The 18,807-nt window shown below is 37.4% G+C and overlaps 2 protein-coding genes across 3 annotated transcripts in view; one reads left to right on the top strand and one right to left on the bottom strand.

Annotated features, from left to right (window-relative positions):
* The window catches only part of LRBA (LPS responsive beige-like anchor protein), a 737,508-nt gene that overhangs the window by 405,770 nt on the left and 312,931 nt on the right, over positions 1 to 18,807 (top strand). The window lies entirely within an intron of this gene.
* MAB21L2 (mab-21 like 2) lies at positions 1,639 to 4,856 on the bottom strand. Its single transcript, XM_069105501.1, has one exon. It carries the CDS (start codon positions 3,676 to 3,678, stop codon positions 2,599 to 2,601), a length of 1,080 nt encoding a protein of 359 aa, XP_068961602.1. The 5' UTR covers positions 3,679 to 4,856; the 3' UTR covers positions 1,639 to 2,598.

The following is an 18,807-nucleotide window of genomic DNA, read 5'->3' as shown; positions in this document are numbered from 1 at the left end:
TAGGCCAGGAGTTCTCTTATATTGTGTCATTGGAACAGCTTTGAGAACAGCTGTACTTACTGTTTTCCTGTTGTATTCTGTCCAGCATCATTTAATTTCTCTTTCATTGTTGCTTGTTAAGGATTGAGCAGCTTTTAGGATCCCCAAAGACCACCCTGCACCACTGCAACCTGGCTAATATATCTAGCATGGCTTAGGTCTGGGTCTGGAAATAAGAAGTGTGAATTTTTGTTTTAAAATAATTGCCCAGTTTAATATTATTTGAACTTTTTATTTCATAGGCCTGGATGATATCTGTTTTGGTAAGCTAGAGAATTGAAGTCAAGAGATTTACATTAAGGACTAATTTTTTTCTTGTGTTAGTGGTTTGTATTAAACTGAAAGAGGCAAGGAAAAGAACAGATTTACAAAGCTAAAAAATAATTTCTTGAAATTTTAGAAAATATAATGGCCATGGATCCTTAAAGGTTTTCTTTCTACTTAAGGGAAGAAATGGGAGGCTTCAGGTGTTGGTGGTAGTATTGTTAGTTGCAAAGTAAAAAGTTGATATTTTAGGATTCAGCTCTTCTAGGAGCTTCCTTTTCCTCCTTAATCATCAGTTATTTACCAACACTTAACTACTTCATAGGATCAATAGTGAGGAAAGCATTTTTTTGAGCCTTAATGTGCTATATAAATGTAAGTTATTTTTATTACAAGTGGCTTAGAAAATGCCCCTAAGAGTACTACTGTATTTGCATGAGAAGAATGTATATAACTGATGATTTTAAAATTTATTTTAGTATTTCTCTGAATCACAAATAAAAGCAAACCTAGGTTTCTGTTTTTAAAGCAAACTATGTCCTTAGAGTAGAAATAAGATCACACTGATAAGATCACAAATTTATATTTTTTATCTAGGAGTATGGTTTGTTTTATTTTAAACTAAGAAACAGTAATCCCTGCAAGCTAAACCCATTTTTATTAGGTGAATCATTTTTCAGAACTCAAAGTGGACTCTAATCCCCAATCCTTTGCTTTAGGCTTTTCATTTGTGTCCAGAGAAAGTTTGTTTTTACTTTATTTTCTTGCTTTTTTAAAAAAAAGAAATTAAGAATTAAGTTTACTTTTGGGGTACAGACTTAAATACAGAATAAAGATATTTAACAAAATCACAATTTTGCAAATTTTCAGATTGATGATTATTTTAAATGTTTTTGATAGGAGGCAATGTAATAAACCTCTCCTAAATTTAACAATATCTTTCCCCCACATTTTTTCAGATATGTTCCAGGATGCTGAAATAATTTTCTTATGTTGTAAACTTATAGAAATTTTTTTTCTTATGCATCAAATATATATATATATATATCCCATATTCTCCATTTTAATTGCTTTAACCACCTTCATAATGCCTTCAGTAAACTATATCCAATAATCATTTTGTAATGGAATGAAATATAAGGTTAGCTGTTTTGAAGTTTAAATACTCAGAAAAACAGTAATACTATAAGGACTCAAGAAAACTGTATTTCTCTTCCCCCTCTACAATAAAAAATAAAGGCCTTAATCCTTCTACTTTAGACATATAACTAATATTATTATTCCATTTTTGTGCATTCTTGGCATGGTTGTTTGATACATAGCTAAGTTTTATTATTTACTTAAAAGCCTGGAGAGGATAAATGGTTATAGGGGAGAAAATCAACTAACAGCATTAATAATTCAGAGAAGATCCATAAATGTTTCCTTGCATTTCAAAGTCAAATTGAAATAGTTTGTTTTTTAGTTACGGGATAAGAAAGCAAATCTATTAATTTTTAATGTGAATGATTCACATTTACCAATTAAGGTTGAAAATACACATATATGTATACACATATATTAATATTTATCTGTCTTAAAGCACAGACAAGTCTGAAATAAATTAGCAGGATTAGTTTTGCAGGATTATAGCAATATTTGTAAATGTTAAAGATCACACTTTGGTTTGAGTCTGTATACTTTAACTTTAAAAGTTCTCTTCTTTATTTGATATATTGTTACACTTGAAATTTCACCTGCCCTGTTTAAAAACAATCCACAAAAGTCAATGCAAAGTTAAAGTAGTATTTTATTACTATTTTCAACAAGTGGGTTTAGGGTGAGGATAGAGGTGCAAGAGAGAGAGAGAGGGGGCACATAATCTGACGTTGGCACTGAAATACATTTGACATCAGTAAAACTTTTAAAAGAGAAATTTGTACATATAGTTAAATAATTTTTTTCACTTGGTGACAACATTCAGGCAAACAAAAAACAAAATAGAGGAGATAAGAGGAGGAAAAGACTACTATACATGGATTTGAAAATGTACCTTGGGTTTCGTTTTGTTGTGGCAAAGTCCGATTTCTTCTTTTGTGTGATCTTTTAAATTAACATTTTTTGGAAGAAAGATCACTTCTGTCCAGGATGATTTGTTTGTTTTTTAAATGTTCTTCTATCTGGTGGTGAGGATTTTTTTTCCTTCTTCTTGCTTGGTGATTAAATAAAAAATTGTGTTTTGGAGTTTTTGTTTTTCCGCAGTGTGATGGGAGTATGTTGTTGTTGTTCTTGTTTTTCTAAGTAGTCTCCACCACCCTATAATTTATCCAGGCTTTTTGGATTGGTGAGAATCTCTCTGGCCAACCTCCAGGTCTGTTTGGCTGCGCTCTCCAGAGCCGAATGAGGCTTGCCCTGGAAGAGGTCGAGGTTGGGCAAAAAATAATGGGGGCATCGCCGGCACTGCAGACAAGAGATGAGCTGCAGCAGGATGCCGTTGAGCCGGTCTCCTAGGCACGCTTCATCCCAGTCAGTTTCCCGCGGGTGTTTCTCGCACTCATACAGCAGCAAGGTTTTCATGTGATAGTTGTTGAGCGGCTGGCCGGGCAGCTCCAGGTGACGGTCCCGCAGAGTCTTCAGCACTGATAAACACTTGTTCCGGCAGCCTCCCATCAACAGTCGGTTCTCAGCCTCCCCGAACTGAAGCACCCAGGCGTCACTCTCCGCAGAACTCTGTTTGCCTGTCAAGGAGTAGCACTCCTTGGAGAGCAAGTTGAACCCTTCAGCCTTGACCTCTGCCACCCGATTGGGGCCAGGCCAAGGGATGTGGGGCATAGGCCACTGGGCCGCGCTGCGGGGCCAGATCCCAGTGCACTTGAACGCTGGAGTGATCTGCACCACATAGCGCTCCCGGATACGCAACTTCACCTCGCTAGTGTCCGCGATCATTTTCACCACGTCCCGGTAGCTGCACTTGTCTACTGCCTGTGCCACCAGTGTCTGGAATCGAGAGCGGATCTTGCGCGCCGAGAGGTAGCCTGATGCGGTGATGAACTCCACCCAGAGAGACATGCTTCGCTTACGACCATCACTCAGCTTGAGTACTGCACAGCCAGGCAGGGAGCCGTCGTCCACGAAGTTGAAAACGCCCATCTGGTTGAGGTAGAGTACCACCTCGAACTCGGTGGGAGAGATGACTTCCAGCCCTTCGTAGCGGGCATCGATCTCACTCAGCGAGCTGATGAAGCGAGGCTCTTGCACCTCCACTTCCTTCAGCACATCGGAGACCACTTTACAAACCTCTCGGATCGTTTTGGCGATTGCCGCCTTACGCGCCTGACAGCGCTCCGTGTAGTACTTATTGAGCTGGTACACCAGCTTTGCCTGAGCCGCGATCATGTTGGGGCACAGGTCCGGGCTATACACCGGTGTCTCGCAGTACGTTGAGGGATCCAAGGCTCACTCACTGGTGGTAGCCCTGTGGCTTGCAAAAAAGGCAACCCGCTACTCCAACTCCCCCCCTCCAATTTCACTCTGCTCTTCTTTCCCACCCCAGCTGTGGGGCTGTTATCTCTGGCTCCCCTTCCTTTCTCACTCTGTATCTTTATCTGTTACTCCCTCCTTCTCCTGAAAAAAAGAAGTGATTAAAAAAAGAAAGAAAGAAAAAAGTACCTGAAATACTTTTAGTTGTTACTTCTTTTGATTTTAAAATGAAGGTTTTTTTTTGGGGGGGGGGGCAGTAATACTTATGCAAAAGTATCCAGGCTTACTTCCCAAAGGGATTGAATTTTAAGCCAAAAACCTTGATGGTAGGAGACCAACAGCTCCAGCAAACCTGGAAACACCCGTCTTTTAAGTGCTGAGTGCAGCCTTTAAAAAAAAAAAAGCTAAATATCAATATAGGCTGAATAGTTCATTGGAAAACTTATCTCCAAGGATGCAAGAAGTCCTCAGTCTAATAAGGCCGGATGGGAATGGCAGAGTTTACACTCTGTGTTATACCTCTCCCAAATTCAGAAGAGAAGGCTGTAATTAATGCTCTGGGCGGAAAAGTGCGACTCAGTCCTTGGCAGCATCCGAGGTTCTGGGAGGTGTGCTGCTTTCAGTGTTTGTCTCTGCCTCTTGGAGCGCTTCTGTTGTTGTTGTGGTTTCTTTCTTTTCCTGCTGGAGGCGTTTTCTGGACCCAATTTGTTTGATTTGAAAGGATATCTTGTCTTTCTCTAGGTACAAACGGGTAGAAGTTGTTTGAGATTCATTTCTGTTTTGTAATTTATAATTTTATCTCTCACAAAATCTCTGTTATCTTGACGAAGTTGTTGCTTGCGTTGCATCTGGGGTGTAGTTATGGCCCTGGAATCTTCTTCTCCTCCCCCTTTATGTTGCATTCAGAGAGAGCCTCTATTTCTGTCTCTCTTTCCCCCGCCCCTCTCTTCTGCCAGCTCCTGTCTGTCTCTCTGGCTGTATCTCTGTCTCTTTCCCGTTGTCTCTGTCTCTTTCACACCCCCCCCCCTTCACTCTGGTGTGTGAGTCTCAACCTCTCTCTTTCTCTGACTCGAGGTTTGCTGGAGTTGTTTAGTTTATGAATGGTCCCCGGGCCATCGTGAAGGGGGTGGAGCGTCAGATCATACAATCGCAGTACGAGCTGTCACTGCTGCAGCCAATCCTAGAGAGGATATATGCACGTTAGAACCGGGTAGCTGCCACCACTTCACGTGATGGAGAAAGGGGGCAAGGAGAAGTAGAGAAAGAAGAGGAGATTGTAAAGCCATATGCAGACTCCAAAGAATCCATGCTCATACATATCACTACCCCGTAATGGGGGTGGGGGTGGGGGTGGGGGGGGGGGTGGGGAGAGAATTGAAGGAAAAGTCCTCCTCAGTTGCTAAGAAGAAAAACTGTTGGAGATGGCTGGAATGTAAAGTGGGGAGGGGAAAGAAAGAATAGTACAGGTTTAGAAAGGTGCAGGATTTTTGTTTTGTTGTTGTTGTGGGTTTTGTTTTTGTTTTATTCGAATTATATCTTCATGCAAGGACTAGATGAAAACCACTTTAACATAAATCACTTTTACATAAGGTCAGTTTGGTGGGGGAAGTAGGGGATTTGGGACAGGGCAATTATTTTTATCTTTTTTCTCCTTCCCCCAAAGTCTTCCGTTCCCCCTACTCATTGCTGCAGAGAAATATAGCTGGGGACCAGGGAGGAGAGAAGATTTTAGGTATGGATTTTAACTCTGAAAATTAATCTTTAACTAAAATAAGGACCCTGCAGAGAAAGTGATTGGGGCAGAATAGATCCAAGCACCTTATTTTACTTAATGACGTTTAGTTTCAGAATTTTATGCAAATGTTCTATTTATTATGGAATAATTACTGCAAAATATCCTTAATCTTTGTCCCTTAGTCTTTGTATTTTAATCCCTGTAAATATTTTGACCATACCAATGAAGTAACGGACAGAGAGTGTAAACCAGTTAAACTTTTTAAATACACTAATGCTGGAATTCCCTATAATTTGAGGCTATTTTAAATAGTAGTGAGGTTCTTAGGTAGAATTAATTATTACTTGTAAAAGTAACTTGTTTTGAAATGAACTTGGCTTTAAAGGATTTACTGCTAAGGAAAACTGTAATCTGTTATTGATCACTTTGAAAATCAATTAAAAGAGCACATTTTAAGAATTCAGTGTGTGCAAATTCAATCTTCATAATACCTCTTGCATTTCTTATGTCATCATTGCAAAGTAAAATTCTGATGTCCTAGAACGTTTTTTTAAAATGTGAGTGTGTATTTAAATTTTTTTTTCCAGTCTTGGCTGTAGTTCTTCAAACCCACACCCAGAAGTTTCATTTGGGGAAGAGGAGAATGAGAGCCATTTTTAGTTTGTTTAGAAGTGTGGAAGCTTACAACCAAACGTCCGGAGCGTGGTTCCACTGCCTTTAAAATAAACTATACACTCAGGGGATTGAAAGGTCTATTTTGGTTAGATTGTTGGGGGAGGGCGTCTGACTTTTATCTAGGTAGGTGACCTTGAGTGAATCCCCAAGAATAAGAATCCACTGGATTGGTGCGGGTTCATCATTTGGTTTTGCTGATGAATAGTAATGTATTAGAAACTTCAGAGAATAGCACTGAGAATGTGGTGACTCGAACTAAATTCTAGAGCTGGAGTGTGAGCCAATTTCGAAAGTTGCCCCTCTGCGCAAAACTGGGACCAGTGGAGCTCTGATATTCTCTCCTTTAGAGGCTGAGTAGCCGCTCCCAGCCCCCCTAGTTTACTTACTACCACCCTCTCTTCTCCCCCTTAAGTGCATAAGAAGCTCTGTCCAGAACTAGCAGGCTTACTTTGGGAGGTGGGATTTATTCTTATGGCGCGTGTTTTGCAGTGAAGGGCAGTGGGAAAAGGAGGGCGTTTCCGATAGTTGGAAGAAGGTGACTTTTGGGTCTCGGACTATCACACACGTCGGCATGGGCTCTTCGCCTTTAGCGCTTCGCTGGAGGAGGCAGCACCGTGCTGAGCGGTGCGGCATTCAGCCATCGAGGCCGGGATAGAGAGTAGTTTGAGAGGGCTGGGAGAAAAGTGCAACAGACCTAATGGAAAGGAAGCGACTTCGAAGTTAGTGTGCGAGGGTGGGAAACCGTGACTGGTAACAGGGCTATTCATTTCTCAGTCATACCCGCACTATGGGAATTATTAACGGGCGGAGAAGGCCACTTTCCTTAGGGAAGTTGTCAAACCAGACCCCAGAGTCCTGTGTCCCAGCTTCTCTAGAGGGCAGTTACTCTGAGAAGACGGATGACGGGGCTAGCAAGGGTTCGGGCGTGTTTAGAGTAGCCTACTTTCCCTCATTGTTTCTAGGAGAGAAGCAGCTGAGGCCCCGGAGGTTCCGTGTCTGTTCCCCTAGGCGGGGCACCAGGCTCCGTTTCAGGGAGTAATAGTTTGCAAATAACCCATAATGGGTCAGAGGAACCTCCAACCTGACTTGCTGGACCTATTTTCTTCTGGCCGACTAGCGATTTCTTGGAGAAAGCACCTCTGTTCTTCGCCCTCACTCCCTCTTTCTGTCCTCTCCTCCTCCCTTTATCTTTCATGCTCGGAGTCTCAAGCGGCTTCTGGAATGGCGGAGAGCAGAGAGAGGAGCCTTTGGAAGCTGCATAGAGTGGAAGGCATCCTGTGTAGACCTACGCACGCAACCATCCAGTCAGTCTTGATGATCCACCTTCTTATTTTCACAACTACTTAGCCAAACAATCACACTACAGTTTCCCCTACTTTTTTTTTCTTCCTTTTTTACCCAGAGGCTGAAGGATGATACAATGTTACAAATGTTTTGATTTTTAGAACAATTCATTACCAATTTATCCAGAGGTAGGAGTGCTAGTAAATAATAAATCAGTTAAAGCCGACTTTAATTTATTGCCTGGGTACTAATTAGAAACATCATTTGAGCAATAAACTTAAACACTTCCAGCAAATAGCACCATGCAAATCCCCCCGCCCACCCCTCCATCCCCTTGCCTTTGCGGCTGCCCTGCATTAAGAGCAGCTTCATCTGTGTGTTTGCGGATCAGTTCTTCCCCAAGATGAATAATTGAAAGGGGAACAGTATCCAAGGAGTCTGTAATTGAAGAGCCCTTGTCACCTCTGCTTTTATGTATGTTAGTATAGAAGTCCATCAGCAGCTCCTTGATGGTGTATTAAAACGAAGTGGCAGCCCCTTCTGGAGGAGATACTGTATTCTATTAAAAGGACCAAGTGAGAGAAAGGAAACTCTCAAGGCTAAAAGCCACTTGAAGTCTTCAGACCAATTGATCTGTATTCTCTAGTTATAATCCGTCTCATCATACTTGAGTTAATGAGGCAAGGGAGTAAGGTGGGGGTGGGGGGAGATCTGATGGTCCTTGACAAATTCATTAGGGAGGCTCCAGGACATTTTATTTGACTGTTAAACATCTTGTTTGTTTGGTTTAGGCAGCGCCAATAGCAGCATGCTGCTGCCTGGAGCAATGGTGTGTTTTGCTTGGGAGGGCTTCTTCTGCAAAGGATACTTGAAAGGGGGAGGGGGAAATGTTGGTAATGTGGTTTAATTTTTTTTTAATTACTGGTGTATGTGTATGTGTGTGTGTGTGTGTGTGTGCGCGTGTGTGTGTGCGCATGTAGTACGATTTGGGTATCTCAGTATTAGACTTATCTTAGTGAAGAGTCATAATAGCCAAATGAAAGTACTGGGGATGGTAGTCAATGCTTTTAGGAACTAGTTTTTAATTTAAAAAAATAACTTTATTTGGAAAAATATGTCCCTTTGAAGTTTTGTAAAAGTTATGTCAGTTAAGCTATTAATCATATATATATACCTGTGTATGTATATACACACATACATATGTTCCCAGAGAGATTACAGTTTTTGATCAGCTTCCTAGTTTTATATTTGTATTGGATTTTGAGTAAATGGGATTTTGTTAACTCTACCTCTTTTGTCTTTTTAAGTAAATTGTTTATGAACTCAAAAAGCCCTTTGAAATAGACTTTTTGTTAACCATTAATATAATTATATATATAATTATAATTTGACATTCAAGTGAAAATTTGGGATATAGCATAGCTTTTGGATCTGTAATTTACTTCCTTGATTTAGATGGTTTGGAAGTAAAGGAGCTGACTCTGCAAATGGTGCAGAGGTTGTTGCTATACACCGAGGCAGAACATAGAATATTGAACACATTTCAAACTGAAAGATGTTGAATAGTTAAGGTAGGATATAAATATTCTGATAATTCATCACTTATTTGGTAACATTATATTAGGTTTTCTAAGAATCTTGCTCAAAACTGACAGTCTAAAATGCAATGTATTTTTTTGCCTCCAGATTTTTTTCTTCCTTAGATAACTGCCTTCAAACAGCTTCAGCCTAACTGCTTTGTAAAAAGAATTCTGTACTACTTCCATTTTTAGAAAAATAGTATAGGAAAAGAACTAATGCCCTTTGTCTGTCATTTTTATACATTCCTGCACTCCTGATGAAGCTTAAACTGCTGCAGGGAATGTGTAGATTTGAAAAGAAATGATTCAGTAGTACATGCTGTATTTCTCAACCGTAAAGCCAAACTAATGGCTGAAGTCAGTGCTTCTGTCGACCTGACAGTTATAATCCTGTTTACATTTCCAGAGAATGCAAAGTCCTTAAACTGTAGATTGTTTTTATTATTTGCTGATCTTAGAACTGTGTTTGCTGGGTTAACCCTGCTGTTCTTTCTTAAGTTTATCATACCTGGGAGACTTGGAAGGTATCTATTCTTTTAATTACTGTAGAAATAATATATGTGTTCCACTAGCCTTTAATGAACAGTACATAAATCTTGAACTATTTGATTTTGTTTCCTTGAAGCAGATCTTAGAAGTGTAGTAAAATAACTAGATTGTTTATTTTTTTTAATGTTTTATATAAAAGTGGTGGGGTTTTGTTTGTTTTTTTGATGGTCAGGGCTATATTCATTTTTTACTTTCCTTTGCATAGAGACTTTTTTCCTTTTTGTTATTATGATTGTTGAATGTTATACTCAGGTGGCTGCTTTTATGATCATATTTCTGTAAGACATTTTAAAATGGAATTCCTTTCAACTTAAGAATTCTACCTAGTAAGACTAGAAAATTGAAATGTATCCTAAATACTTAAAAGCTATATTGGATGATTCAATGGAAGTAATAATATTACAATGGCTGGAATATGTTTTCTAACAAATGATCATAAGTGTTGTGCTATCCAAATACTGTAAAAAACATATCAACTTTTCATTTTGACTTTAAAGGGCCTCTGTTATGTAATCATATTTCCCAAACCTAAAAAGAGTATGGTAGAGATGTTTCTAAGCTCTTGATGTTTGATATCCTGGAATTTATCAAGGTTAGCCAGTTATTGTTTATTTTTAACAGTTCTCTGAAGCTTCTTCTAATCATTTTAAGGGGTCAACCATATTGCTAGAAGGATTTAGACTTTTTTATTGGAATTCATCTGTTTTTATGAACAGAGAACTTTTTAAAAAATAAATTATATTTAAAATTATGTGCAGTCAGCTAAAACACATAGTTTAGCTTCCAACAGTAAGCCTATCATACTACAGGATGACAAATCAAATGTTTTTATGCATTTTCTGCTTGTAGTAGTTCCTGGACAGTTGGAGTTCTATTTGGTGTGTGTAAATAGTGATCTTTGGGCATACATTGGTTACCTAATTAGTTAGGACTCTAACTGGTTTACTTTCTAGAATTACTATTTAATTCTAATATAAATTGTAGAAAAGGGGCATTATGATAAGATTTTTTTCTTTTTTTCTACAACTTGGTATATGAATAGTGTGTTAACTAAATTACACATAATTTAATATACATTTCAAAACAATAACGTATTTGCATTGCAGAAAAATGAAGCATATAGCTTTTCACTGGAAGCTAACAAAAGTTATTATATACTTTTATTATATACAAATAAGCTATAATTCCATTATCAATCCTTCCTCCTCAGATAGCAACACCTCTACAATTAGGTCTCTGAAAGTTGGTATGACTGAAATTGTTGATACTTTGTAGCCAATCTGGTGATTGACTTTTTCTGTCCCACCTGAGCTAATCCTTAGACAGCAGACTTTTATTTTTTAACTGAACCTGTACTCAAAAGCTTTCTGAATTTAGGAGGACCTTCCAGAGCTTGTGCTTTCATGGTATAACCTTCAAGAATTCAGGGCCATCAGCACATGTTCTGCATGAGGTGAGAGGGAGAGGGAGAAGGAAGAGGGAGGGAAGGACGGGGGGGGGGGGGAGGGAGAGAGAGAGAGAGAGAGAGAGAGAGAGAAATATGTTGTTTCAGTTGTATCTGACTTTTCATGACCTCGTTTGGTATTTCCTTGGCAAAGATACTGTAATGGTTTGCCATTTCTTTCTCCAACTCATTTTTACAGATTAGAAAACTGAGGTAAACAGGGTTAAGTGACTTGCCCAAGGTCACACAGCTAGTAAGTATCTTGAGGCTGGATTTGAACTCAGGTCTTGCTGGCTTCAGACCCAGCACTCTATCCATTGTGCCACCTCACTGCCCTGTATATACATATATGCACACATAATTTTATTGTATTAAAAAGACAAAATGACCTATGTTTCCTCAATACTTTTAAATATCATTTTCTAGAAAAATGTGAATTGGGTACCTTCATTGAATTTTTGTAACTCTTATTGTGAAATATATATATATATATATATATCTTTAGATTTACATAGTTATAATATGTTTTCTTATCCCCCAAACAAACTTGTCATAATATATTAATAGTGATTGATTTATTCTTGAGAATTAACGAATAATATACTTGAAAGAGATATAGTACTGTTATTTCTGAAATCTGAATAATGGCAATATAATTTAGAGAATAGAGAGCTGGCCTTGGCATCAGGTAGATGTAGTCCAGTCTCTGATATTTATTGGCAATGTGATCCTAAGCAAGTCACTTAATCTTGGTTCCTCCCCACGCTGTCTGCATTCTAAGAGTATGAGTTACAGAATAGCTGCCAAATGTAGTTTCCTCTCTTGTGGTGCTCCTCATTCCAATGGACTGGCCCCCTTTTTTCTTCCCCCCAAAAAGTTTTAGAAAGTATTACACTTATTCTTGATTCTAAAAGAAGAGCAAGCAATAGAATCATAAGAGCTGGGACTTCTGGAAAGGCTATTATATAGATTGTGGATTCTGACCTTATGACTAAAGACCAGAAAGCTTCCTGACTTGCCCAAGGTCATACAATTAATGCCAGAGCTGGGATTTATTTCCAGTTTCTCCAACCACACTTGAGAATTCTTTTTGTATCATACCACCTAAGTGTATTTTCTGTTTTTATGAGAATTTTGGATTTAAGTTAGATCAGCTGTCAGTGTTTAACTACCAGTAGCTAAAAAGATCAAAATAGGAATTTAATTTGAAGTCTGCAGTGATTTACTATATTTCCAAAAGATTAAAAATTCTTAGTATGGTTAACCCAATTATTCAATGAGTATATAGCTTGTCAGTTATTCAGCTTTCCTTCTTCTTGAATGACGGTTTCACTATTGTTAATTGCTTACCTGAAGATAGGCAAGAGAAGGGAAAATGTATTAGAGTAGATATAATCTGTATTGAAACTTGTTGCCAAAGAAAATTGAAAGACAGTATGGTTCAAAGTATGTGCCATTTTTTATATATGAAAATAACACTACTGATTCACTGTCATCATTAAGACATGTGCTTTGAATTGTTTGTTCCAGTACTTAAAATTGATTTACTGAAAGCCAAACACCTTATTTCCCTTGTAATGCATAGCATGCTTTTTTGAAATAGCTGGATAAGGTTAGGGTTAGGGATACATTCTCTAACAGGAGATGGAGTTTTTCTCAGTTCAATGAGAGATGATTATTTGGGGAGTCAAATCCTTGATCTTGGCCTGATTAGCAACATGCTGTTGCTAACATAGTAAAACTTGCTAAAAATTAGGTAAAAGGACAAATTACTAGCAGTGTATTCCTTAATGATTTTTAGGATGTTCTTGTGTGGACATGAAACTCAGCATGCTGATAGTATTCAAATAGCTTTTTACAGTGCTTATGCCTTAAATCTGGACAAACTTGGCTTTTAAGACTTTCTTTCTTTTCTTCAAATTTGCTGAAGACACTCTACTCCCGTTAAGTCTTTTGGCATTGATTTGTTATAAAAAGTTATAAAACTTTGTGATCTCTGCTGTTTTACTTTTATTGGAAATACAAAGTTATAATCCTTTGTGTACAGACTTCAGTATAGAAACAGTATACTCATTCTTAATATTTTTCCCCAACTTTTTTTTCATGAATGAGAGCTTCAAAGTTATGTGCAGAAAGATTTCTAACATTTCTTATATTGGTGGAAAAAAATATCCCTCATTGCTCCTTGTTACATAGAGAAGACATCTGTGTAGCCTAATTGAAATAGCATTTGATGATCCAAGGGTTGGAAACTTTTTTTTAGCTATCTAAAGTAAAGCTAGGATATAAAACAGCTGTCTTGGTCTATGGCTTTCAAGGCTCTTCCAGTCTGTTTCTTTTCTGCTTTTTTCCTTTCTATCTTCCTTTATTATCTCTGGATCCTAAGGAGTCATTCTCTTATTTTTTGATTGGTTTTGTCTGCTGGAAATTCTGAGTTGGTGAATTTAAATCGGTTCTGGGTAGAGAGAAAAAACTTTGATCTATGGCTATGACTGTTTCCAAATGATTTGCTTGCTGGGACTGGACACTGTCCATGCCCTTTCACTTTACTATCAGATAGGCATAGCAAAAGGACTTGACATGCCACCAGATACATAGTTAATCATCACATTAGGTCTATGAAGGGATGCATCTAGATTCATTCAGGCCCTTAAATGGGTAGTTGTACTGTAGTTGGTTGGGATTTTGCATGAATTTATATTAAAATAAATGTAACATTTCATTTCTAGCCTATGTCACACATGTCAGTGCCTATCTTGATTGGTTATTACCAATGTTTTGATGCTATTTTAAATTACTTTCATCTCAGAACTTTTTCAAGTATTACATTTTGACTCATGCTGCTTCTTTAGGATAGTTGTTTGAAGACTTTTAACTCGAGAGATTCCTAGAGAAAAAGTAAGCTTAAAAGGAATTTTTATATACCATGCCTTGCATGGAATTGAAATGTTATTGTTAGATTATTTCCATCTAGTTGTTTTTCTTTGTATTTCATCTGCACATAAGAAACAATAGATAACTACAAATCAGAGAGGCTCAGGATCTAGTGACAAATAAATTATTAAGTAGTTGTTTGTTGAATTTTGTTCTAACATTTTAGTGATTAATAGAAGCTAGATATTAAAATGGAAACATTGAATAGGCCCTTATAACATATTTGCATACATATAATCATTGACATCTCTTGTAATTTTGTAGAGATCATTGGATGGGAGGTGGGAATGATTTGGGAGAGACACAAAACAATAGATATGTTTACCTGAGAATTAGTAGATGTATTGCTTTTTTGGAATCCTAGGAATTGGGGAGCATTTTTCAACTTTTGAATGGGATCTCAATCAAACTTTGTGACACATTAAGACAAAAAAAGTACATTTTGTTTTTAGAGCTTAAAAAAAGGCTCAGGTTCACAATTCACACAGTTCACACTACACTAAGTGGTTTACACAATGATGAATGTTCTCTTTAGTGGAATGACACCATTACAAACAGATTTAGATTTCCATGTTCGTATTTTGTTAAAAGACAGATCAGGCAGAGGAGTGATTCTTTGAATATGAGTAACCAAAGGAAGGAAAGTTCAGCATTCTCTCATACTTTTGCTTGTTTTCGTCAGATGATCTGACAAGCATAAAAGTGTTAACATCTTTTATTTTGCAGATGTTCCTAGTTTTCCCTCAAACTGTAAAAGATACTATGTGCATGTAATTTGGAAGGAAATAATTTCAACACCTCTTTTCAGATACGTGATAATAACTTGAATGTTTGTGCTGAACTTGTGGGTATTTTTCTAGATAAAGAAAGCATATTGAAGTCTAACATCTCATGTTAACTATGGATCAATCAATGTTGCCTGTTTGCCTCTATCTAGCCATCCATCTATCTTAGCTGTCTGTCTGTCTGTCTATCTATCTATCTATCTATCTCTATCAACCTATGGTCTGTCTTCATTTCTCTATTTTTCCTATCTCCTTCTATTGTCTTATCTATATCCATCCATCCATCCATCCATCTGTCCATCCGTCCATCCATCCATCCATCCATCTCTCCGTCCTTCCGTCTATCTCTCTGTCTGTCTGTCTGTCTATCTATCTATCTGCCTACCTACCTTCTGCCCTACCAGCATGGATGAGTTATTTTTACTTATGTTCCATATTTGTTGGAAGTCCATCAGTAATGAGATTGAAGTGCCAGTGTGACTACCAAGGGAATTGTTGATAGGCACTTTGTGAGTTTGCAAAGTGCAAATTTGAAAGAATGAGGGACTAGAAATGCATAGCTATTTGTACATTTATGTTTTATCTTGCTTCACTTGAAAATTTATGAGTAGAGTGACTTAAGGGTGCGGGAGTTGTGTGTTCCAGGGCTTGCCCCTACTGATAACACCCTTGTTGGCGTGAAAGTGCAATGCAAATTATGACAGTTACAACCTTCTGTTTTGTTTAACCTGTCAGTGGATTTCCTGGCTCAGTGCTGAGGGCAATGGTGTGTTCAGCTAGTCCATATTCACCTAAACTTAAAAGGTCAGGTTTCTACAGGCAAGCCTAGTCAAAGCCTAATTGATGAGGAGGGCAGGGAGACAGAATTTACTGTTCTGTTGGCTAGTTTCATATCGTTAGGTTGTCCTGAAAGCATCAGGCAGTCACAGCCCCTTTCATGTAAGTGCTGACCCTAGACAGGAGCTGACAATCAAAGGAGGCAGCCACAGGAACCAGTGCAAGTAGACTATTGATTTTTCAGTTAGGTCTAAGTAGTTTGTAGTATGGGTAATGGGTGACAGAAGCAGGTATGTCATTATCAATGAGCTCCTGAACAGTAGTGACAACCCTCCCTCATATTTCCTTCAGCCCTGACAGTATGCATCCAGAGGTGGTCAATAAATCGCCCAACCTTTCACTGACAAGTAGCTTGGAGGTTGGTAAGGGTAGGAGTTGGTTGAGGAGTAGGAGTTATAGAGCTAAACTTCTGTATTTGAACTTGGTGTAGATATAGGAAAAGACTGAATATGTACCATTATGACTTGCTAGGTTTTGAACTGGATAATTGCATGTCCCCCCCCCCCCCCGCAAAAAAAAAAGGAGTTTCGTATTAAGGTTTTGAATGTATCAGCAACTCTTTCTGTAGTCAAAAAGAAAGAAATGTCAAATCATATGTAAGCATATTCTTCATGGATAATTAGGTTAGGTTGCCATGATATAGTCTTTTTTTATTCTGGACTAGCTCTGCATTTAATCAAAGGTATGCTTACAACAGAAGTTCAACAATTAGAGACTGCCCTACCAAATCTATCTTAATTTCTTCTCTCATCTTAAACTTTGTAACTAGAGATCATTTTGAAAAGAAAAAAAAAAGCCAACTTGTACCATTGGTAAATTTGATGTGTTAGCTATTAAGTAGTAACCACTGTGACCCCTTAAATCCTTTATACATTACTTTATGTAGCACAGAGTAGCAATGACTGAGGGAAATTTAATGATTATGATTTGATGAATTATGGTTTGGTCCTGAATCTAAAATGAGGTGAGGCTTTTTGTTTTAGAAGAACATTTCACATGGCTCATTCATTTTAATAGGGAGATACAGTTTACTTTCACTTAGACACAGAGTATCACAGCTTTTGACATAAAGTGCACATGTTCATGAGAGGTATGAGATAAATTAGAGATGTTTTAAATTTAAATACAATCCCTAATTTTGTTACACTACTTAACTAATATAAAAATGTGAGTATTTATACCCAAAAGTAGGACTTTAGGCTACCCTGAGATGCTTGCAAATTAACATGTGCCTACACTTTTTGAAAATCTTTAAACAAATTGAAATAAAACAGAAGAGTAAATGTTTTGAAAAACTTCCTTAAATAACTCATTCCTTTGGTATCTTGTTTAACACTGATATTATACAGAACAAGATTGTAAGGCAACAACACTGCCTTGCTGCTGAATGTCCTACATGGACAAATGAATCATTTCCATTTGTCTCCTACAACTAAAAATTATTTTCTTTGTTTGACTTAACTACAAAGTAGGTTGACATACACTGAAAAGATTGATGTTTAAATATTTTCTTAAGGTTGCAGTGAAATGTCTGAGTAGAATGTGCCTTTATTTTATAAAAAAATTGCAAATAAAAAATGCAGATAAAGGGAACTGATACTGAAGTGTTTGTTGCCTTAGAGTTTCCAAAGCTAGGGAATTGCATAAATTAATATATTTAAGAAGAAATCTTATTCATTTAGCTTGAATCAGTTAAGTTTGGAGGCATATAAGTTGTTTCGAATTAGATACAATTCATATATATATATGCATATTTTCCTCTTGTCACTAGATGTCATTCACTACATCTATGTTTTTCTGTTTGACAAGATAAAAGATCCAGCTGAGCAGTTGGAATCTTTTTATCTTTGGTTACATTACAGGTACAGCCTCTTTTGCTGCATTTGCAATATCTTGCTGGCATGCTCTGTTATTGCAGGAGTGTAAAAAAAAAAAAGAAGCTGCAGAAAGGAGGGACAAATTAAATTTTCATGAAAGAAAATCCTAATCAGCAGTGACAGTGTAAGAGAAAGATGATTGCCACTTGGTCATTGTGGAGAGGCACTTAGATTTGGTGTCAGTGCTTCTGTTAATGATGACTAATGTCTTTCTTGGTGCAAGTGCGTGCTCAAACATACTGCTACAGCCTGAAGAGAGAACAGAGCCATAGGCACCAATAAGCAAAAGCATTAGGGTGTCCTAAAACAAAGATTTGTGGATATAACATAATAGTGAGCCTAATTATGAGAAAGATAAATATATATGATATTAAACTATTTCATTTCCAGTGGAATAGGGGATAGGGTGTGGCAAGGGAGAGACTTGTATGTACAGCTATATTAAATATCTCAGGGAATCTCTACATAAACAATATTTACTTTGCTGCATGAATTGAAATAATTTTGATTCTGGACATGTATATAATTCATAGAAACCCATGTGTTAGGTGAACATTTAATCTTCCATTAATGAAACTTTGGAAAAATAAGAGTACCTTGTTTCAGTGTATTATTTTATTAGTATTTAGCTATATTTTGAGTAAATCCTCCATAGTCAAATGTAGTGTGATTTAAAGATCTTTTAGAGTATGTAAGTTTTAAGTTTAGAATTTAGATGATACATATATTAGCTTAAAAAAAAAGAGAATGTGGCATGTGTCATTTCTTTAGCTTTTCCCAAAAGTGAGACCTTTCAGAAGGGCATTTGCAATGCTTGTCATATTTTTTCATATACATCTTATTGGCCTGACAGGTCTCCAGGACCATGAGAACACAGATGTCATTGCATTCAGACAACACTAATTACTCTGGGATTTTTGCAGCCTCAGTGCCTGCATGTAACTGTCGATTATGACTGTTCATGTGGTCTACAGTGAGGACATATTGCTCATGCAAATAGTGAGACAGGGCCTATTGTTTATCTAACTGAAGTGGGAGAAAAAATCCTTAATGCATCAGTTTCATCATGTTTTACCTTCAAGCCATGTTTTGGCAACATTTTCTTTTCAGAAAGAAACGTGCTATTCTTTGGCATTCATTGAAATCTATTACCCATCTGTTCTTTAGCCTTCCTGAGTAATCCTCTGTTATCACTTTGCTTTCTGGATGCCTACATAGTTCTTTATGTAGAGTAATGTTTGAAAGACGTACTATTTGTGGTATGACTTTTTCAAAAGTGACAAAACCAATAAAAATATATGGTATGTAATTTAATGTTTAATGAGTGAATGTAGCAAATATAGTT

Source organism: Petaurus breviceps, unplaced genomic scaffold (assembly GCF_028583685.1).
Source record: "Petaurus breviceps papuanus isolate PSGF00001 unplaced genomic scaffold, PetGlider_PUasm1.0 76, whole genome shotgun sequence".
Lineage (NCBI taxonomy): Eukaryota > Metazoa > Chordata > Mammalia > Diprotodontia > Petauridae > Petaurus > Petaurus breviceps.
This window is presented reverse-complemented; position numbering and strand designations above follow the sequence as displayed.